The following is a 23331-nucleotide window of genomic DNA, read 5'->3' as shown; positions in this document are numbered from 1 at the left end:
TTAAGTGTCAAAGGAAGCAGGAAGAATCATCAACATGAGGGCTATGGAAGTGCAGTAAGAACTAACTCTAAATAAGAGTTCTGTGCTGGCTACATAAAGACACAGAACTACACCAATTAATTACAAAAAGACACACATGATATGATTCTTAAAGAAAGAAACCTTCCATTTTTTCATTAGTTCTGAGCTGTATCAGTGATAGATAGAGATGTAAATGGTTTTGGAATGCCCTATCCTATGCTAGAGTGGAACAGTGATGTGCATGGAAGGGGACCACTGTGGCCCCACTAGCACCAACTCAACCCTGGCCTGGAGGGAGACGCTCTGCTCTGCAGAGATCATGGGGATTCAGTCGCCTTCTCGGCCTAATTGAATTGCTTGTGAGCGGACAGAGCCAGGGCACCACTGAAGGAGAGTGCTTGTGATACAAGTAAACACCTGCTTGGAAAACAGACAAAAAATATTAAATTCCCTTAGGAGTTCAGCTTAGCTGTAGAGGAACCATATCCACCTCGCTCTGGCAAAGCAAAAACCAAGCTAGGATACAACTTGCTTCCATAGGTTCAGTTATTAACTCCATAATACAGGTCTTAATATTAATAGGACAACAGTGCAAGACAACTAGAATACATGGTATTATTTCAGCCAGACTTGCACAGTACACATGGGACACAGGCCCATCCTGCTTATATTTAGCACCTGATTATCAGGACCCCACTTGAAATACTTAATTTAGAAGAAGCAAGTGGTTAAAGCAACCAGCCTCCTGAAGTAATTCTTGAGAACCACTTGAGCAGGGTAAGGCGCATCTGATCCAGACCTGCCTTTTGGCAACAATAGGATACTTCTGTTAGTTATAGTTTCTTAAACTGCGGTTTAAGGACAGTTATGTTTCAGTCTGTACAACATCGTGTGAGCCCACCTTAAGGGATAGGCACCTGATTAAGGCTTCCACCTGAAATACTTAAAAAATAATTAGAAAACCCCCCACGTTAAACATCTGATAACAGTAACACACTACTGTATGATCACAAACTATGTTCCAACCACAGTTCTGGAGTCATTTATTCTAGTAGGCATCCAAGCATACTTTGTACTGACCCATACAGTGGCACACAGGTAAAATAGTCATAGTCAACTGAATAAAAACACTCCACTCCCAGCTAAAACACTTGCTAACATATCTTAAGTTTCTAAAGACTTGTTTAGCTTTTCACATTTTAAAAGTTAAAAACAAACAAACAACAACAACAAAAAAAAACAAAGGCCAGTGTGTCACAGACTGATGAAGACTTGATCCCACTTCTCAGTATATGATGCTGAGTGACACCATGGCAGAAAGTTCTTGGTTTTGCTCACTGATGCTTTTATCCATGAAAAAAAATTGCAATTGGCTAGCTGTCAAAGGGACTTCTCTACATAAAAATATGAATATCTCCTCATTTCAAGGTTTGCATTATATTTAAGATAGTTTTGCCAGTAGTAGGTCAGCATTTGTTCCAGTCACATCTTTCAAAGCTGACCTGGACTTCACATACAACGTAGGCAGTATCTATCCAATCTCTGTATTGGAAGCAGTTCCACAGGATTCACAAGGACTCGTATGCAGAACAGACATCAGAGAGGACCTACTGAATAGTGAAGATTTATACCCCAGAGCTAAATGAACAATCATGTTAATATGTAACATTAAATAATTAATAGGACTCCTCAAGAGCCATGTTTTTTATTCAGCAGGCACTAAGGAGTACAAGTTACACCCTACATCCTTGTTTGCATTCCTTTCCCGCAGTTGTAAAGGCTGCAGAACTGTGACAAAGACTCACCTCTAGCCTTTTTTTTAACAGATAAAGGCAGACAGAGCAGAAGCCAGAGTAGCTGGATGAAGGAGCTGAAGTGCAGAAGCAGGGTTCATTTTAAACTGTGGCCTCAAGTTTCTTAGGGCATAAGTCTGGGTTGCACTAATCCTCTGTGTCACGGGACAGCTGTCTTGTTTGTTAGCAAGGAAGCTAAACTTCATATTGATGTGATTCATCTTGTAATAGAGACTATAGGGAACAAGAGCAGAGCAAGAAGGGGAAAATTGGTCATTTTCCCTTTCATTGCACTCTGTTGAATTGGAGATACAGAGCAAAAGGCAGGGCTTCTTCCACACAGAGAAACAGAAGGTGGCTTGAAATAGTAACCCCTAGCGTCTGTTCCTGTGTCCATCCTAAGGAGTTGTGGATACTAGATACATAAGAAGAATTAAATGACTCTTAATGTACATAATTGTGCAACTAAATCTTAAAAGAGGATATTGTCTCTGGCTACAGCTGGTGAGTGCTCTCAAGGATGAGGATTAAGAGACCTTGAACTCCACCTGTCATTCATTCTTTAAACATCCACTTCCTTGGTTTTCTAACTATTGGCCTCAGTTACATCCTGCAGGAAAGTGCTTAATTAATGGGTCAAACAAAGCATTTTGTTTTTAGCCATTCTGCCCTGGTGATCTAACACTGCTTAGCATCCCTTTTGCTCACCACTTAAGAAAACATCATTAGCATGCAGCTCACCCCTTCACTTACCACATCTTTCCTGAAGTTTTCTCCCACCCAATGCCTCCCACTTCCCCTTCTCTCCAGCTAAAAAAAATCTCAGGTCTGTCCAGCTATTAAATGTGCTCTTTATGAAGCTCCTAATTATTCTCAAGCTCTCCAGTTATTCTGAGTAATCTAACTTGCCAACCAGAGTCATGGTTTGGATGCATCCTAGTTTCATGCGACTTAGGTTTTTTTCCTGGATTTCTTCTGCTTTAATAAAACCTGACATTCAGTTTCCTTTGATGACTGCTGCTTGTGTTTATTATATAATTCACAGTGGCACCTGAACTTTCAGTCTGTTGCATAGCAAACAGTAGGCAAAGGCAGTTTTTGGCTTCCAGATGATCCATGTTATTTACAGTTAGCCATGGTACCTTTACAGCTAATATGATTGTTAGCACTCAGATGCTAAAAACGTTAATTTACAGCCATAGGAGTGAACAGAGGGTGGATTCAACAGGCTGCTTGGCTTGCTACTGCCATCTATTTTTAAGTTGTTGCATACAGCTGGAATGCAAGGAAGGGGGCAGGTGTTGCACTGCAGTGTGGAAACAAATATCCTCTTCTGCAATAACCTTATCTTGAATCAGCAGCAGGTTATGCCACCACCCCGTGTACTGTCCTCTTGGTGATGCAGCAGAGCAGAAAAGTACAGACAACTAAGAGAGTTCAGAAAGACAAACTGCATGGTATGGATGTAGCGCCTGGCAAGTTACATCACAGTTAAGGATGTACAATTAGGAACCTGTAAGGCCTGAGTTAAATCGCTTGTGGGTGGTGCTTTGAGGATTAACACTGCTTTAACTTGGCAGAAGATCTGATTTGTTTGGGGATAAGAACCCATTCTCTGCCACCAGAATAGCACTGCTTATGAGTGTGGCACAACTATCCTGCAACAAAAAAAGCCCTGATGGAGCTGAGCTCCATCATGGTTCTAATGAGTCCACAGGAAAGCATAAGCCCAGTTCTAAGTTATATACTTAGTACTTCAGAAGCTTAGCTCCTTGTCAGTTTTGTTGTAAAATGGGTCTCAGTTTCTTTCCAGGACACTGCAACTCTCAGGCACAAATTTTGCATCCCCAGATCAGTGTACCAGATCACTGCAATGCCACACTGTTCTGATTTATGCCAACTCCAATTTCCATGTCTTAGACCTCTAAGAGAGACCTGACAACACTCCTGATTTCTGACAAGTGTTACACAGTGTAATCAGCAGTAAACACTCCAGTCGAAGCTATAATCAGGCAGAGGTCCAGCCTGACCCTTGGGGGAAGGTTTGCTTAAGCGGTGCTGTTAAATACTGCAGCTCTCCAATGAGCCAGAACACAAGCACAGCTCCAGGACTGGGATGGGAAACAACTTTCAGGAAGCTTGATGCTGAACTGGTAGGAAAGCACCTACAACCTCAATGAGCAGGGCTTCCTCCCAACAGGTGCCTATAACTAGCACTAGTATCAGTGAGGGAAAAGCATGATCTATGTGGAAAGGAAAAACGCTTGCAAAACCTGTTCAGATCAATAAATTCTTCTTTAGGTATTTTATCTTAAAACTTACACTTCAGTGACTGAAATGCCTTCCATAAGCTTTCAATTTAGCAGTCGCTACAAGTTAATAGTAAGACTGATGAAGAGATGACTTAAAGTTCAGGCTGCCAGCCAGTCCCAGCTTCCCCTGCTGGGATGATGGATGTTTCTGTGCCTGCTTTCACATGGCAATGGCTTGGCCATATCTCGACCCACTTCACCACAAAAAGGACATGCTGCAGCAGCTCCTCAGAGTCACAATGACTTAAGATTATTATCTGTCTACTCCCTCAGAGCAAATGAAATGTATTGAAATAGGATTAAACATATAAGATACAATTTCCCCAGATGAAGATGAGGCCCTTACATGATCAATAATAAATTGGGCTGAGAAAATTATGCCCTCTCACAAGAGCATTGCTTTCAGAATGACAAAACCAGGAGTTTTTGCACAAGATGTGGGGTCATCTCATTCCAGCATCACTCCTTCCTCTGCTCTGCATAGGCTCAAGACTTGTGTGCAGATAGGGAAGAAGTACTGTTGAAGAGATGCTTAATCTGATGTGCTGTCAACTCAAAAAATTGACAAGTCCACTGATCCCACTCACTTCCTACTGTCCCTGCAGCACACTCTCACAGATGTACCGAACTTCTTATTTCTTTTTAAAAAAATACTTATTTCAGTGAGTTAAGATGGACACCTCTTCCAGAAACAGGCAGGTGAACCCTTTGGGACCTATGGGATCCAGTTCTGGGACTGTCCCACTAGAAGGTACCTGTAAGACCAGCACTCTGTTCCATTCCCGCTCCCCTGTCCCCTTTGTCAGAATTGCAGCAAGTGGATCCATGTCCCAGCTGTGGCCAGCAAGAAGTCTGTAGAGCCTTTTCACACCCGGATTTGGTACCCATTGAGATCTGGCATGGCTTTGGAGTCAGCAGGCTTCTTCTCACCAGATGGCCTGTGTGTAGAAAGGGTAAGAACTATTCAGGAATCGTTTTTCTGGTCAGGAGAGCCCGCACGTACAGATGCTAGCACAGAAGAAGCATATAGGAAAGCTTCACAGTTAACCTATGTGGATGAAGGCATGATTTTTTGATAACTTTCACCAACTCTCTTGGCAGTCTCCACAGGAAGAGAACACAAGTTAGGTAGAATAGGAAGTCTACAGTGGTATCCCAGATCACTTTGATGAAAACAGTCCCACTGACCAGTAAGCAGAATCTCTGTGGGCATAGGTTTGTGAGATATCAAAACCGAAACTCCTAGGCAAGTACCAGGCACCAGGATCACTGACTATTTAAGCAGCCTCCCTCCTCCCCACCTAAACATCAAAAACAAAACAAAAGCAACCAAACAAAAACCAAAGCCCCAGTAACAAATCAGAAGGATAAAAAAATAAATAAATAAAAAAATAAAAGCAAGGAAGAGTCTGTCAAACAAACAAACCAGAGATGCACAAGGTAGGCCTTCTGGCCAGAAGCCCCACTCACCGTCGGTCCCCACGGCTGTTGCGGCGATGAGGACTGGCCTGACCTCTTTGTGGGGAGGAAACATCTTTCTTTCTGTCCTTGGTGGGAGACGGTGGCCCTGTTCCTTTGCCAATCTGCCAAAACAAACAAACAAAAAAGAGAGTAACATGAGCAGAAAACGATACTAGTAGTAGCCAGAAAACGCAAAGCTGAAGAACTATTAATTAAACGGGAATAAGAGACAAAAAAGCAAGATAAGTGAACCAAAAATACAAAAGTCAGAAAACAAACCACAATCACTGCTATGGCTCCAAGGAATGTATACAGTCCAATGTAATCACAACTGCAGTACTGCCTGCGTGTCCATTATGGGACCAGCCTAATCACAAAGCAGAGTAGCCAATTCACACTCCACTCCATCACCACTCTAATTCCCCCAACATGCCATAGGCTGGGCAAGGCAGTGGATGCTGCAAACTACTACTGCTCCGTGCTGTCTGCTCACCTTGAGCCTCATGTCACGGGCATGTCTCTCAAGCTCTTTGCGGAAGTCTTCCCGGCTCAGCTTGTCTAGATCCAGGATGGAATGCTTCCACTCTATCTGCTCCACACTGTGTGGGTCATGGGATACACAGTGCCCCAGCTTCACCTTTTTGAGCGTGTGCCAGCAGCGGCGATACGCCTCCTCGAAGTCAAAAATGAGTTCACTCAGTGTGCGGAAGACGGGCGCTTTGTACATGAGCTCTTCGCGTCGGCTGATGCCCAGTGCCCCATAGCGGCCTCCGAAGTTCACCCCCAGCACGATGTGTCGGAAGTAGTTCCCTGAGAAGTGGGTTTTGAAGCTGATGGGGAAACGGTCCAGCGTAGTCATGTTGTTGGTGAGGTAACTAACAGCAGCCACTATTCAGGAAACAACCAGTGATGCCAGTTGCTTGGCAAGCTACTTCCTTCTTGCTTCAAACCCTCCCAACCTGCTTAGCACCCTTAGTCATTCAGGTATCACACTGATGGGGTTTGTTCTTCAGATCAACAGGCCAGCTTACTGCAAGTTGCCCTACTGATGAGGAAACCAGACTTGGCCTTTTCACCAAGGCGGTCAACAAAAAGGAGCTCATTTCCAGACAGTTTTGTGATGCAGAAGTTGAAACGCCAACACATTTAGTGTACTGTATTGCATAGTTTCAAGCTGCAATGCTGTAGCATTGTTCATCAGCTTGATTTAATCTGTTTCACTATTATTTCACATAGAAACTGAGGATCCTTCAGTACTCAGACCACACTTCTGAACCACTTGCCATCTCTGCCCCTCCAAGTGGTTTTGTCAATTTGCATCAATAATCTGTAGTCCAGTCTATAGATGTAGACTGTGCATAGACTATGCCTGGGAGATAGCTGGGAAAAGCAAGCTCTTGAAAAAGGCACAAGCCTAGAATTAAAGGCACTGCCTAACTTGACAAGCAATGCTAGCTATCATACTGAAGTGACATACATACACCCTAATTAGGTGTTGGGGAGGGAGGATCCCTAATTTATCTTAGCGTAGAACACATGCAGGCAACATTGCAGTAAGGGAAAATGTTATCCACAAAGGACCTCCTCACCTAACCCTAGCTAATATTTTTGCCACCTTTATATGTTCTTTAGGTCCTTTCTCTTTTACTTGCTTCCAAAGTAGTCCATAGCAGCACCCCATCTCTGAAGAATTAGTTCTACTATTTCAGAAGATTGCTTGGATTTGGATTTTATTGGTAGGGATTTTGGGGAGAACTGGAGAAGAAAAACAGGGGTGTGGGGCTTGGTGACAACATTTATCAGCAATCTCAAAACATCAGAGGGGAAAACTCAAGGATGGTCAGGCATGCACATTTCTGGGAGGAAAGGATACATTCCCAGGATCACAGCTTCCAGGCATTTGATTGGCAGGGCCTCTTTGGTCATTTCTTTGGCCAGATCCATCAGCCTGTGGAGCAGGACAAGGGAAAGATGAGGAGAGTTAAAGGGCTTGCACTATGCAAGTATGGCTAGTTCAGCCCTTTTACAGCGTATATGCAACATGGATTTCCAGGAGAGACAAAGGCGCATCAAGGATAGGGAAAAGAAGAGTGTTTTAGGAAGATATAAATCCAAACCTGCGCTCTTCCACATATTGTCACTGCTTACAAGGAGCTCCTACAGTGAATGGTAATAATGCTGCAAGCCAATGTCTTGTTCCCAGGGAGACCACAGCACTCGGCTTAGTGAGTTCTGGATGGACACTGACATGACCAGAAGCAGAAATCTCAATGCACCAGGGCCAGCAGTGTTCGCCTTATAAGGCTCAAGGACAGCAAAGGCCTCTTCTATGGCATGAAACAATATTGTTCTACATTCGGTAAATACTGTGGAGACATTGCACTGACTACAATGCAAGACACCCAAGTTCCCATAAGCCTGTGGACTAGACAGATAATAAGAAGCCAGTCTTGAGAGAGTATGCTGACCAAGAGAGCCAGTGAACATCAGGTGCTTATCTACAGAAGCTTATCAGGCACAGTTCTTCTCCAAGGTTTGCAGCTGGGAGAATTCTCCTCCTACTTCAAAGTATGACACACCTAAAGTTTAGCAAGCATACATACTGCAAAGGCACTCACAGGTACTATAAAGTTAGCCCTATAAAGATGCTTGACTATTAGAAGGATTGTTTAGGGCAGGACCTAGCTTCAGAATCCATCACAAGTTCATGTAGTTATATTGCAATTAGAAACACCAAGAATCTGCACATATCTGAAATACAGTTCTGTCATTTTACTTGATCTACTGATTCATGACAACAAACTTTTGTCCTTGAGAAAGGCTACACACAGCTCTACTCAGCCATACCACAGGCAATACACAATAAAGTCAACTAAAGACGGATGGAGCTTCACTACTGAAAATGGTGATTGCCTTCTAGACTTTGGTCAGGGGCTCAGCGAACAAACAGTGGGTACAGCAAAGCCCCAACATTTCAAAGCAAGGATAAAGCGTGGTAGAGGCTGCTGGCACTTACCCAGTCAGAGGTCTGCTCTTCTTAATCTCAAAGAATTGTGTCCCAGTGTGATTGTACCTAGAAGTAAGAGGTTAAGGGCTTGGCAGTTTGGTAAGTAGCGTTTTGAAGAAAACCTGCCCGAAGAACTTTCATGATACTATTTCTCAGAGCAAATTCAGGATCTCGCAAATACAGCAACAAAGCAAGAAAATTTCCATCTCCCTATTCCACATCTTTCCCACTTATAGTTCTTGCTTAGTCCCTTTCTTTCTTGTCAATTCTTCTTTTCCTCCTCACCACATACAGGTTTCCACTTCATTTCCCAAATTTCTGTGCTGACAGACCAAGCTCTGCTCATTTTTTCAGTTAGGGCAGAGAAAGTTTGATAGATATGTCTGCTCCTTTCTGCACAGAGCCTTAAAATGTTATTGGTACTTTACTCTTAGTCTGGCAGAGACCCAGTCTGAGACACAGAGCCCTTGACGGGTGAAAGGTGCCAAAAAGACTGCCATTGTACCTTTTGCAGAGGCAGAGGTCAGGACTGGATCTGCGTCTCACCACTGAGATTACACTATGCTTGCAAGGCACATACCTGCTATCCAGCATAGCAAGGATAGCGCAGCTCTGAACAGAAAGGGGCAGGATACCACAGATGCATAAGAGCAGGGTGGCTGACTGTCCTTTGAGACAGCTGCAGAAAGGCAACACACTGTAGTCCATCTGAGACCCTGCTCTCAAGGTGTTAGATACACACTTTAAAAGAAATGTGATTATGAAGCCAGTGGGCTGGTTAGAGCGGGTGGTGGGGAAGGGCCTCTGAACACATGCCATGGAGCAAACAAGATCAGATGGTAACTTCGACAGAAAAGAAGCAAAGCAGCAAAACAAACCATCATCCAAAGCCCAATCTCCTGTTCTCAGTGAACAAGCTTCAGTTCTTCTCCAGCTAAATCAGAACGAGCTCTTCTCTTTTGTAGAGAAAGAAAATCTGCTTCCTTCTTCTTCCTGGGTAATCGTATCAGTGACTAAGGTAACAGTAAAGGATACTGAAGCTCCCTGATGTAGCGCTGTACGGCTTCCAGGCGCTCAGGGATGGGGGTGGATGGCTGGAACGCAGGCACACTTGGTATGGGAATCTGAAACAGGGAACAGAACATAAATCACCACTTCAAAACCTCTCCAGCTTCTTTTGAACTCAGTGATACACAGCTACATGAGGCACGTTCCTCTAAAACCAGCCCCTTTTTGCTGCCTGAAGTGACCATGTCAGGTACACTCCTCTGTTCCCTTACTAGTAACTGATTCATTGGTAACAGTTTTAAAGAAGCAACACCACAGAGCTGCAAGAGAAAATGCCCCTAAGGGTCCTACTGTTAGGGAGTGTAACAGGGAAAGAATTAGACGAAATTAATTGACAAGGAAAGATGTGAGACAAGAACACTATCACACAGGGGAGCCTGGGCCCATTTGAGTAGGCAAACTGGAAAGCACAAAACAAAAAAGAAAAAGAGGTAAAAATTGAAAATAATTTCCCCCAAAGCCACTGGCTTACAAGCAAAGGCGTACAAGAATCTTTACTACCTCCTGGAATCTTGGAGGAGTTGGCACTGACTAGGACACAGGCTGGGCAGCATAATGACTCCCCACCTTCTGTGTTTGTTGTTTTGAATTACACAGGGAATGACTTCCGAAAGTTCACCATTCAGACTGCTGTCCCATTCTAAGGCCTCAGCCTTATGGGTCCAGTCCAATTTTCCCCTCCATTTGCTCCACAGGGGATAACTGCAGCTTTGTCAGCAGCTGAGAAAATGTGTCTAAGGAAGGGAAGAGGTCCTGTCTGCTCAGCTACAGTGGACAGGCAAGCCAGGATGGCAGACAGCCCTGACATATTCATTCAACAAATATAATGGAGAAGACACAAATTTGGTGTGACTGACAGGCTCACAGAAACAATTTAGCATCTTCCCTCTGAAGGATGGCTCATGTCTTTCACACACCCATCTGATACCAGACTGTAGCTTTTCACAGCAGTTTGATTTTTAACATTTCAGTTCCTGCTCAGAATTCCCCCAGACGTGGGCTATCCCCCACCTAAGAAAGCATGAGTCAGAAACAGTCTTCCCTTGGGGCCTTCCACTGTGCTGCACACCAACTGCCTCTATTGGCAGCAGATTTGTATCCAGCAGCACTGCTGAGCCATTCATCTCCCTCTGCATGTGTATCTGCAGTCACTCATTTCCATGCCTCCTCCTTCTGCCTTGGGCTGCCAGAAGTGACCAGTGAAACAGGCCAGGCACCTGCACCAGCTGAAAGCTGAGCCAGTGAGCATGGCTAGTTCTCAGTCAGATCAGTTCCCAGACCTGGTTTGCCACATGGCCACATCCTGCTTGTGCCAATATGGTTGAGTGGCCAGGGACTGTCCTTGCCTCTTGCAACTACATGGTTTTTCAATCTATCTACAACTACCATCAGCAAGCAGACACTGAGGTAAACTCAGTCTCTACCCATCTCAATCTTTCTTTTCTTCTTGAGGTAAGAAAATAGTATCATTTGGACACTGGTACATATTTTCCTAACATTCTCTTGAATATTCCATTTCACCATTTCCAATGGTGAAATGGGCCTTGTTTCTGTACCTTGTTTGGAGCAAGCTAAGGCACTTGCAGGAAACACACAGCAGGAGCAGATGTGAAACTGTGTTTGTTCAGCCACAGCAGGAGCAGGGAAGGCTCCAGAGAGTAGCACAGGGATGGAGCCATCTCTGGAACCACACAAGCTGAGTCAGTTTGGATGCTGGGAGCTGACAACTGAGTCACAGGATATCATTTCCAGGCAGAAACAGCCAGAGAGGTAACAAGCAGGACAGTATGACTATTTCACTTTGTTTCATATCGTCAGCTTGGGGACTTTCATGCTTTTGGAATGGATTACCATTCCAAACACCGATTAAGTCCATGTTGATAACACAGATTAAGGATGCTACTTTCCTCAAAGGATTGACACACTAATGACAACCAGTTCAGCAGGGGACTAGTTAACACAGAGAGCTGCATGCACCTCAAGAAATTAAACTGATGAAAGTACAGTGTGCTCACTTTCTCTCAGATCTGGGCTTCCAGCCCAGACTGGGCTACAGTTTCTTATACATCTACAGCATTTTACTGGGGCAAGAGAGAAGAGAAAGGTCCCCATTCCTCAATCCCACTCTGACCTCAAGAATTTGTTCTTACCTGGCACTATCCATGGCATATCTCAGAAGGCTTATAAATAGTAGGCAGTCTTAACAGTCCTCCAGGATGCAAAGAGGAATTAATTTGCAAGAGAAATAAGAGAAAATCAGATCTATTTTGCTCTCCCTTTAGTTGTACTGAAAGCTGGAGAGAGAGCTAGGAAGAGAGCCCAGATTTCCAAGAGCACATACCTCTGCCAGGCTTAGCAGACTGAACACATCCTTGGTCCCTCATCACTTGTGTTGAGGGGCTGCATCACCCCACCCTTGGATTCCTGCATGCTGACAGGCTGGCTGTATGCTTAGGACTGGGCCTGACTTCAGAAAGAGGATTCAGAGAACAACAGATTTTTACATACCAAGTGGGCTATAATGTGCATGAGACAAAAAGGATGGGAGAGAGACAAAAAGCTCCAGCCTTATCTATGTCACAAGGATACGTTTTTTGGCCAGCCTAGTTTAGCAACAGCTTCTCTTACAGTGCTTTTATTTATCTGAGCTCCTCCCTAATTTCCCTTTTGTAAGCCGCATAGGAGCAATATCAATCCCAATCATTGGCCTGACTGAAGAAATTGGATTTTCTTCTTGTCTATCCATACAAGCTCATCAGATGCAATAATTCCCATCTTCGCCCTCATAATTACTGCATTTATAATCCAGCCTTTCTTAAGGAGGCAAGGGCACATTTTGTATTTCCATTGTGAAGGTCCAAGCAAAGCAATATCACACCTACAGCTAGAAAGGAAACAACCTATGAGATGGTGGCACACTCAACCTTTGCATGCACAGCCAATCAACTGTATCCTGGCCTGGCTTGCTTAATAGATACTCCAAACCTACCAGAAGGAAACCTTTGACCCCAGGGGAGATCTCTGAACACAACACCACAGCAAAAGACACAGCCTCAGCAGCTGATCTGTGAACATTTCCACAATGTCTGGACACAGCCTTATGCAGTCATCATTTTATGGCATTATGTTTAGCTTATGGACAACTCTGTCAAGAGTTACTTCCCCCAGCATGGGCCATACTTCAAGGCAAAAATTTGGGAGGAAACAAACTACTGTCTGACTCCCAACATTTAAAAAGGTGTAATTGCCTTTCAGCCTATGGAAAGTATCTGGCCTTTCAGAGGAGCTTGCGCTGCTCACTGCCCTAATTCTCATCTGTTGCATCAGTCATGCAAAGAAACTTAATGACACAAAGATGCATCTCAAGCAAACCTCAAAGATAAAACACACTCCCAGAGGGGAGGAAGAGCTGGGAAGCAGAGCCCATTCATCCTAGCTGCTTCCTGCATCCCCGCATCTTGTCTGTAGGCCCTGGTGAGCTTGGGCATAGCATTTCAGACTGTACAGCGCTGAGTCGAGTTTATAGCTCTGGTTCCCAGGGGTGCTAGCAGACACCAAACAACAACAAATAATGGATAGACCACTTTCATCAGTTATTCTAGAGGAGCACATCCTGCTTGTATCCCCTGACTGTGACCCTCTGGCACTAAAACTGTAAAAGACCGTTAAGTGAGAACAAAAGCAGAAGTACTCCACATGATGATCGAAAGCAGAGACTGAGCACAGTATTCCCCTCCCTTCCTGCACACCACATTCCTGTTTGTGAACTTCTTTCTTCCATTTCCCTCACCAAATCATCCCTTCTGATCAGGAAATTAAGCACTGCATGCCCCGACCGATCAGAAACACATTTTCAGCTTTCACTCAGGCTCAGAACAAAGTCCAGGGAAATGTGAAAGGAAAAGGAGAAGTCTAGCAGGGTTAGAATAGGGCCTGCAGTTAGGATTTAGAATTTGGTCTGGTTACTGCCATGTAACTCCTTACTGCAAAAAGGAACTTTGGCCACACACATCCCCGGAGCTCCCCGTGGGCAGCGGTACAGGTTGCCTGTATGCACACCATGCAACAGTGCAGTTTTGCCTACTTCAAGTTTCATTCTCAAGGAATGAAGTATTTGCTAAGAAAGCACAGGAAGAAAATGCCTAATCTTTCTGTATTTCAGTTTCCTGTTAGCATGATGGGAACACTCCCCTGACTGGCCAATGGAGCGACACACCAAGTATTTGCAGTGCCTTTTGTTCACAAGATGTCAATGGAAAGGGGGGATTTTTCTCCAGTTAAGGTGCAAGCAGATAGCAACAAACACCCAGATTCATGTGTAAATGATTCAGTAGGGCCCAAAGCTACACAAAATGCCCATTGCTTCCTCTTCTTATTGAGTTCTCTGCAGGTAGGCCAGGAATATGCTTAGAAATCTGGCCCTACACCAGCAAAAAGGTCTGTGCACGTTTGCTAGCTCCTCTTGAGATTCTTGGGCATCAACGGTCCCTTTTCCATCAGATATGGTCCTGTGCAAGAGTTCCCTATACAAACTGTGCCCGAATCTGACTTCTGATGTAAAGCCTCACCTCCCTCGGTCCCACTCCTCACGTGCAGGGGCTCCCCAGTACAACTCCTCATCTTTCCATCGTCCATCCTTCTTCTCACTCTGTTAAGCCGGCCCATCTCCCTCCCACACAACGCGCACACGAAGGCCATTTACTTTCCAGCACGGCCCCTCGTGAGGAGGGCGATTCGTCGGAGCCCAGCACCGTGATCGGACACAGCTCGGGACCCGCCACAAGGACCGCTCCGAGCCGCAGGGCCGGGCCAGCGCCGCCGCTCTCGCATTTCGCCTCTTCGCGCCCTTAAGGCCGGCACCCCCGCGGCCCCTCACCTTGGGCAGATCTGCGGCGCCGCGGATGCGCTCCGCCACCCGCTCCCCGTCGGGGTGGATCCTGGCCACATGCCGCCACATCCGCTCCCAGGTGGGCTCGTCCACCGGCAGCCCGCCGCGGTTGACGAAGAACGGCACGCCGCCGTCGCGCAGGTCCTCCTCGCCCTCCTCCTCCTGCTCCTCCTCCCGCGCCGCCGCCGCCGCTTCGCCGGACGCGGGGAGCCTGGCGGCGGCCGCGGCCCCACCGCCCCCCGGCAGCGGCATCGCCGCCGCCCGCGCTCAGCGCCTGCCGCCCCTCGCCGGGCCGCCGGGAGCCGCGTTCCGCATGGCCCGGGCGGGAGCGCGGGGCGTCACCTCCCGCGGCGCAGCCTCGCCGCCCGGAGGATCAGAACAGGGGACCGCGGGGGGAAAGAACGGGGGAAGAGAGAACCCGGCGGGGCGGCGCCGGACGCCTCCCGCTCGCTCGCATCAGGCCGGGGAGGCGCCGGCGGCCCGACGGCCCGCGGCGGAGAAGGGGGGGCGCGGAGCGGGGCGGGCCCGCTGCCGGGGCGCCCCCGCCGCGCCGCCTCCCGAGCGCTCCGCGGGGCGGGCGGAGACGGCCGCCTCCCGGCCGCTGCCGCATGCGGGTAACAAAGCCGCCGCGACGGGCTGGGCTGGGCCGAGCCCGGCCCCGCTCCGCCCAGCTCCGCCCCGGGCCCGGCGTCTGAAGCCGGCGCGGGGGTCGCGGGGTTCTCGCGGCCCACCGGAGCGACGGGGCTAGCGTGGACGCCGTCCGCCGCAGCGCTCGGCGCGCGGCGGGCGTGTCGCTACTGTCCGCGAGCGATAAGGGCCCAGGCGGCTGCGGCCGGCGATAAGCGGCGGTGCGACGGAGGGAGCGGGCGGGAGCCCCGGGGGCGGGGCGAGAAAAGGGGCGTGGTCGGGAAAGAGGGCGGGGCATGATAAAAGGGGCGGGGCCGTATGAAAGGGGCGGGGCGCGGGTGTTTAACGGTCGTTGCTCCAGGTGCTCTCTGAGGTGTGGAGCGTTTGTGGGGCTGCGCAGGATGCGGCCAGCAGGACGGAGCCGGCAGGTAGAAAGCACGGGGTGCTGAGGGTGATGGGTCTGTTCTGTTTGCGCCCAGGGTTGAGAGTCGCGCTGTGGAGATGAGGGAACTGCGCTTTCTGTAATGCTTAAACACTTTTTTTTTTCTTGAGTGTGGATCTTGAGCAGTGCTGACTGATCCCTTCAGTAAGGTTTGTAGTGTTACGGTTGTCTTTGCCTCTTACCTGTGTGCAAGTGAAGAAGATTCCTTACATCAAGAAGGGTGGCCAAGTCTTAGCAGGAGTTACTGCACAGCCCCTGACCAGATGCCTTTTATCCAAGCAGATTATACCTGCTGTGTCCATTCCTCAGCCCTTGCTCCTCTCCTGGCACGGGCCCAGAAGTGGGTCACATGCAGGGCTGTATGTTGGGGTGACAGGCGTGCTGCTGGTAACAGTGCTGGGAAAGCATAGTGCAAAGCTTTTAGATGGAGCTGCTTTGCTTCCCCTGACTGATGCTTGAGCACAGCTCTCCATGGAAGCAGGGGTTTTGGTTCTGAACTTCAGCAATAGTTGGTGCTTAGCAATGTATGGTGCTTTCTGTGCTCCTGCTTTTCCCTCTGTCAGAAATATGTGCTAATAAGTCTGATCTGCAGCCAGAGGTTTAAAAAAAATATATATCAGCATCTGTGACACTTCAAGAATTGTGCTTTCCTGCGTGGCAGTAGAAGTGCAACACAATCCTTGTGTCCTTAACGGCTTGAAATGTATCTTTAATTGGAGGAATAGTTGCAAATAATTATCAGCAGGCTTTAAAACAAGTTTTGTTGGAGGATTGTTTGCTGTTCTGCGGTATTTAATAAACAGTGTTTATCTCCTCTGGTTGTTATTTAAGTAATGTTGCAGCAACAGATCAGTATTTTGAAGGTAGAATCAGTGCTACGCTTTGTTTAGTTGGGAAAATCAGAACCCAGCTGGGCAGAATGAACTGGCCTGTGCCAGGTGGGTATGAGTGAGGTGATAGAAAGGGCAGAGAAATGGCTGCCACGTGTTTGGCAGCTAGTATCATCTTGTCTATGGATACTGTTACTTGTGATATGGGCTGTGTAATGGGTGTTTCTCCTTTCTGGGAGCAGATTACTGTAGCTATGACAATGTGGGACCAGAACACTCAATTTTATTTTATTTTTTTAATAATGGTAATAGGAAGTTTTGTTTTACTTGTTTTCTGTAGAGGATGAGTGCAGGTGCTTTCTGTGAATCACACTTGAGAACAGTTTGGAAGGGTCAAGCTTAGTTATAACAGGGAGCTTAACACTTGTTCATAGTGAAGGGACAAATAGCACTAATAGAGAAAGGACTGAAGTCAAGCCAAAACTTCTCTGAATAAATTCACTCAGAATATACAAAATATTGGATGCAAGTAGTGTAGAGAGCAGTTTAAAGAAATTCTTGCCTGCCTCTGGGTGAAGTGGGAGTTCCACCTGTTGCAGGGGATCCAAAATTTGTTTCTGAAAATGGTAGTGAGGCCATTGAGAGATCGTGAACAGGCTTGAGCTGTGGGCCCAGGTGAACCTCATGAGGATCAATAAATCAAAGTGCAAAGTCTTGCACCTGTGTTGTGGCAACTCCCACTATCAGTACAAGCTGGGGGATGTAAGAATGGAGCACAGCCCTGCTGAGAAGGACTTGGGACTACTGGTGGATGGGAAGCTGGACATGAGCCAGCAGTGTGCCCTTGCAGCTTGGAAGGCCAACTGTATCCTGGGCTGCATTAAAAGAAGTGCAGGGGTGAGGGAGGTAATCCTGCCCCTCTGCACTATGTTGTTGAGACCTCATCTGAGTAACACGCCATATGTGGAGTCCTCAGTAAAGGAGAAGCATGGACCTGTTGGAGTGTGTCCAGAAGAGGGCCACAAAAATGATCCAAAGGATGGAACGCCTCTCCTGTGAGGACAGGCTGACAGCTGGGGCTGTTCAACTTGGGGAAGGAGAAGGATCTGGTGAGGCCTGGGAGTGGTATCAGTATCTAAAGGTGTGCTATAAGGAGTAAGGGGACAAACTTTTGAGCAGGGTCTGTTGTGATAGAAGGGGAAATGGTTTCAAACTAGATCAGGAGGTTTATGTTGGATATAAGGAAGAAAATTTTTACAATAAAGGTAGTGAAGCCACAGAACAGGTTGCTCAGAGATGTGGTGCATGCCTCATCCCAGGGCTGTCAGGCTGGACCAGGCTCTGAGCAACCTGATTGAGCTGTAGGTGTTCCTGTTCACTGCAGGGACTTGGGCTACATGGCCTTTAAAGGTCTGTTCCGTCTTAAATAATTCTGTGATATAACACTGTATTACTCAGAGCGTGGACTCTGCTGCTTGGTTCCTTTTTTATATCTGTTTTGTTCCCTTTTCTGTATGTCTGGAAGACTCCAGAGACAATGACTTCAGACTGTTATGACAAACTAGCATCTTAATTTATTTCCCCAGGCTGATTTAGCTCCAAAGTTATCAATGACCATTCAATTTCCTGCAGCATTTTTCACATATTTATTCTGTATGCATTCGGATTGCTTATTTCAAAGGCACCTATGGGTTGTCTGAACTAATTTTCAGGACTTGGCTATTGCTTTCCACTTGCTGGAGTCACTTCAGGCTTCCAAATGGCACCTGGGAGCCTGCAGTGTAGTTATGATGTGTGCTCCAATATACCACAGGTTTCCTTGCACCTGTAGATACTCCTGCAGATTCACATTTTCTTCCAGGCTTTACTCTCCTGGTGGCAGCTGTGAGAGGAAGTGAGGAGTGGGGGACTGGCTGTGTGCTTTGCTGATGGCCTTGGCCCAGTGGTGTCTGGGTTCGTCTGCAGGGTGAAGTGGGAAGATGTCACATGGAATCTGGGGTGGCCTCGGCCTGCTGCACTGGAGCAGTGCACTCAGCAGAGGGGTGGGAAGAAAACCTGCTTAGCTTTTTAGCTGTAGATTTTTTTATGTGAAACAATATGTATGGTATTAATTTGGATTCATTGTACTTATGTTGTATGAACATATTTCCTGTAAGATCAGTGAAAGACTGGAGAAAAAATAGCCTCAGCAAAATATGGCGTCTGTGTCACTGCAAGGTTTGAAGCATTGTTTGTTGGCTTTCAGTCAGAAGTAATATAGTTAGAGCTGATCTTGCACTGGGGAGGAGGACTTATGGCCTGTTAAAATCCCTTCACGACCCTTTCTTCAGTGACTGAAAATCAGCGGCCTAATGTATTCTCTGCTGAAGACGGGAACAGTTCTTGCTGATTTGAAGGGCTCTCTTGATGGCTAGTAGTAAGCTAAGCTCTCTTCTATGAATGAGCCTTACTTGAACAAATAGCCTCTTAGGTTCCATCTACAGCGCTTACGTGAGAGAAATGTCAGTGGGACATCAGAGCAGAGTGGGTTAATTTAAGGTGTTGGGTTTTATTTGTAGTATATTTTTGTGCATTATATGAATGAGCTTTTTTAAGCATTTGATTTGTTTTCTTTAGCTACTTTCAGAAAAAGATGGAGACTTAAATCATGTTTTAAGCTGTGTTTTTTGTTCTATAGCATTTTCTTTATCTGCTTCTAGTTTCTCCAGCTCACAACTGTACTGTTTTTAGCATGATCATTCAAATGTCTTTGTCTATTGCAATCAAATTGTCTGCTGTACGGAAGACCCTTAGAAGCATATTGCCAAGCAGTATGACAGTGATGCAGTAGATCTTTGCCCAGAGCAGAAATTCTACCTTTGCCCTTAATTCTTCTCTTTCCAGAGGTCTGATCAGGAGTATCTCTAAAGATGACAGCAAAGCTGCTACTATTTGTCTGTGAAGTTGAAATAACTTTTAGTCTGGGCAATTGTTGTAACAGAGCCATGACAGACCTACTTTGTGGGCAGTTAAGAATGACTGAATCAGTGGCTGTCCCAGTGACTCCACATATTGTCCTTTTCGGGTGCAGTCCTACTGGCTGCTTTCCCCATGTAGATCAGATCTAAGAGAAGGGAGTTTTGGACCCAATCAACTATTCAAATATCTGCAAATATTTGTGAAAAACTTGTGCATTAATCTTCCCTTATCATTGGCCTGTTAAGTTATCACACAACTGACTGACCTTGCTGTTTCACATAACCAGCATGTTGTCACATGGCATTTCCCATCCCGTCTGTCACACCGTGAATACATCAGCCATGGATGATCCTGCTCCGGGATTCAAGAAGGCAGGAAGGTTAAAACTCACTGGAATGAGGCAAGGATTGTACAAGATAATGTTAACTTGACAACTTGTTTCATTTGGAGTTTCTCTTTTGTTCTTAATAATAACTTTGCTTGATGAGAGGGACTTAGGGCTTAGTTGTGACATTTCAGGGCTGGAACACAGAAGCGAACAGGCTATCATCTAACTTGCTTTGTGCCACCCCAGCTTAGAGGCAGGGCGTGAGACCAGAAGCTAGAGTTTTGAGTCGTGTGCAGGACTGATGTCTGAAGGTTAATTCATCCAGATGGGAAACAGGAAAAGCACCGCAATACTTGGGTGCTTAGTGAAAGAATGTTAAGAGTTCTTACGTTCAACTATTTCCATCAGAAAAAGACCATAGATTGAAATGGTTTGGCATCAAATTTCAGTGAAAGGAACTTGAATTTGGAAAACTAACCGGTTTAAAGTATTTTACTTAGCTGGGAAGGGAAAGAGTGTTGTTCTGTGAGTCATAGAATGAGTCCTAGAATGGCTTGAGTTGGAAGAGAGCCCAAGGATCATTGATTTCTGACCCCCTGCCACAGACAGGGCCACCAACCTCCAGATCTGGTACTACAGCAGGTTGCCTGGTGCCCAGTCCAACCTGGTATTGAATGCCTCCAGGGACAGAGCATCCGCAGCCTCTCTGGGCAGCCTGTGTCAGCACCTCACCACTCTCTCTGTGAAGAACTTACCCCTATATCCAATCTAAACCTTCCCTCTTTGAGCTTAAAGCCATTTCCATTTGTCTTATCACTGTCTACGCTTGTTGATTCCCTTCCTGTTTATAATCTTCTTTTAAATACTGGAGAGCTACAATGAGGTCTCCTTGCAGCCTTTTCTTCTCCAGGATGAGAGAGGCAAACTCCAATTTTGGGAGTCATGAGAGAGTTGATAGAACTTTCTTCAATGGAAGGTGCTCAGTTAGAACCTAAAGTTAAATAAGTTACCTGCTACTAAAGTTGATTTTTTTTTTTTTTTTTAATTCAACTTTTGGAAAAAGCTAGAAGACTCTTTAATAAAATTCTTAATTTCCTTTCTATCTATCTGATATTTTCTGTAGAGGTGGAGAGGAAACTGGCTACCCCTTTTCCTGTTCTGCACTGGTATAAAACAGACGCCTCTGACAGATTAAACTGAACCAGAATAACATGTGCTCTGATACTCAGGGTATTTCTTTTGCTTGGGAAACAGCATTCAAATCTCAGCAGTGTTTCACATGAAATAGAACTGAGTATACATTTCTCAATTTGAAATAGTTATGGTGACCTTGGACTGCAATGTGAATCTTTTCAATATGGGTCAGAGTGAGCATTCACGTATGTGCATAGAAGACACTTCTAAACTAGCCAGCAGTGTTGATAGGTCAGGAGCTTACTTGGAGCTTTAGGGTTCAATGTTTCTGAGCTGAGTCTCATTATATAATTTAAATTCATCTGTCTTTCTTTTGAATCTGCAGAATTGTCAAGACATTCTAGAATTCATGCTTTCCCTTTTGGTTTGATCAGGAAATACTCCCTGAACTACAGTAACCTTAACAGAAATTTGGTTTTCTTCAGCAGATGTTCAATTAACTTGCATTTCCTGAGTACAAAGATGTTTCCTCAGTTTCCTCCTCATTTTTTCAAATGAATTCTAATTGCTTGGTCAAATTGATCCTCAGCAATTCTCTATTTCTGGCTTGATCCTTAGTATTTTCAATTTTAATTGTGCGATTCAGTGGCAATAGGTAATTTTTCTTGAAGCCAGGGATGAAGTTAATGCAGCAAAGAAGTTTTCAAGTGCTCCAGGGGCTTCAGATACTTGTGTCATTCCCTGCTCTGTTACTGTGCTGTCTCCATGTTTCTCCTGTTTTCTTGTATCCTTTCAAAATGAAAAAATGCTATTCTTCCAATTCTGCTATTGGAAAAATGAAATAGAGAAGCTGAGCATGCAATTTTCACACTAGGTGAAAAGACACCTGGGCTGGTTTACCACTGACCTCAAACAATTCATGCAGTGCAATGAGCCAACTAGTTTGAAACCACCTCCCTGCAACGGCGTCTGAACTTACTGGTGCTGCCTCTGCCCATGCTGGTACAGCAGTGCTGTGCCATCTGCATTCCCTGCTTGGGAACCAGTTCTGCGTTGTTCCCTGCTGGGAGGTGTAGAGCTGTCCTGAGTGATTTGTTCAAGATGGTATGGGAAGACTCTGGCAGAGCAGAGACTTAATGTGAGTCTTCTCCTAAGCTACAAGACAGCCTTCTTTTGTTTCTAGGCTGCATAAATTGCGAATGAGAAGTCTTTGCATCTGGAAAGACATGTTTGTGATGTGTTTTGGAAAATGCGTTAATGCCTATAAACAAGATGAGTCTTGAGGACTGGAAAGAATTACTTGGAATGGGGCTATTTAGGCCAGGGAAATGCTTAGATTGTTTTTTACTGTTGGAAGTCTTGCCGGCTCAGACTTCCATCTTGCTTTTATTGAACTTTCAACAGGGTTGCATTGATTGGCTTTGTTATGTCACAAAGTAAAATTAAAATTGTTACACAGTTGTGGTGTTTATTAAAGCCATGCTAGTAATATATTTCTTTTGAAAACTGAGATTGTTCAGAAATTGTGCAATCTTGTTAGTGTTAATCTCCTGGCTACTGATATGTTTTTTTTCCCCATAGTTACTAATTTATTCATAGTCCTATTATACAAAACTTATAAACTGACAAGAATGTGAAGATGGCATTACTACTTGGTGCTTTCTGCAGTGTGGAAGCACTTGCACAGTGTGTTTGACGTTCACTGCAACATTCCTGTCTTGATGGGCAAGTGGAAATGTGAGGAGATAAGAGTGTGAGTGGGTGCAGCTACAGTGTGTTCCTGATCATCTGATTCCAAGTGTTCAAAAGTCTTTGAAAAGCGCTGTAGGAACCATAGCATTTATTTTCAAACTGAACTTCTGCAAACTCTCCAGGCATGGCGTCAGAACAGAGCCAAAGGGGTTGCACTGGTGATTTCATTCGTACTTACTTGAGCTTAGAGTGTGTGTACTTCTGCTTGTTAAAAAGATAAGTTTTGAAAACCTAAACCAGATTCATGCAGAGGAGCAGAATTAAGAAGTGGTCATTTGTAAGTGGAACTTGGCTTCTTTCTTCAGTTCACTTCCCAGAAACATAACGCATAGGCCCTTAAGGAAAGAAAATGCACTTTCTAATATGAAAGCTGCCTAGCATACAGCTCTACTTTTATTTTACCAATGCCTTGGTTTTTCTTCTTTCCATTGTATGTCTTCTTGCTTAGAGGAGAAAGCTGGAACGTTAGGACATCCAGGTAGGATCAGAAAGCAACCATACACAAAGTCTCTTGAAGAGAATTCCAACCAAAATATGAGATGTCCAGCTCTATCCTTAAATAATTTAAATGCAGTTCTTTATTATTTTCCTGATTTATGAGAATTGCTGCCTTTCTGGCAATGATGCTTAGACATTTACTAATGCACTGTGTATTCTGTAGTTATTGTGTTGAATGCAGTTGATGCTACATCAGAGTGTCCAAAATTTTG

At 45.4% G+C, this 23331-nt stretch overlaps 2 protein-coding genes across 5 annotated transcripts in view; one reads left to right on the top strand and one right to left on the bottom strand.

Moving 5' to 3' along the window:
• The window catches only part of ANGEL1 (angel homolog 1), a 187625-nt gene that overhangs the window by 15151 nt on the left and 149143 nt on the right, over window positions 1-23331 (top strand). The gene's annotated exons all lie outside the window — the stretch shown is intronic.
• VASH1 (vasohibin 1) lies at window positions 1041-14817 on the bottom strand. Its single transcript, XM_052696060.1, has 7 exons — window positions 14539-14817; window positions 9630-9718; window positions 8604-8660; window positions 7461-7535; window positions 6081-6462; window positions 5597-5709; window positions 1041-5064 (listed from the first exon to the last, which is right to left on the bottom strand). Exons 1-7 carry the CDS (start codon window positions 14800-14802, stop codon window positions 4992-4994), a joined length of 1053 nt encoding a protein of 350 aa, XP_052552020.1. The 5' UTR covers window positions 14803-14817; the 3' UTR covers window positions 1041-4991.

This window comes from Tympanuchus pallidicinctus, unplaced genomic scaffold, assembly GCF_026119805.1.
Source record: "Tympanuchus pallidicinctus isolate F22 unplaced genomic scaffold, pur_lepc_1.0 scaffold3, whole genome shotgun sequence".
Classification (NCBI taxonomy): Eukaryota; Metazoa; Chordata; class Aves; order Galliformes; family Phasianidae; genus Tympanuchus; species Tympanuchus pallidicinctus.
This window is presented reverse-complemented; position numbering and strand designations above follow the sequence as displayed.

Bases quoted from the DNA above. Each gene is read 5' to 3' on its own strand.
- VASH1 (XM_052696060.1), bottom strand. From the start codon at position 14,802: ATGCCGCTGCCGGGGGGCGGTGGGGCCGCGGCCGCCGCCAGGCTCCCC. The intron at 6,463-7,460 runs GTATCCTTTCCT...GGCTGCTGTTAG, and splicing joins GAAGCTGTGATCCTGGGAAT to TTACCTCACCAACAACATGA. The intron at 5,065-5,596 runs GTGAGTGGGGCT...TTCTACACACAG, and splicing joins AACAGCCGTGGGGACCGACG to GCCATCTGGTGAGAAGAAGC.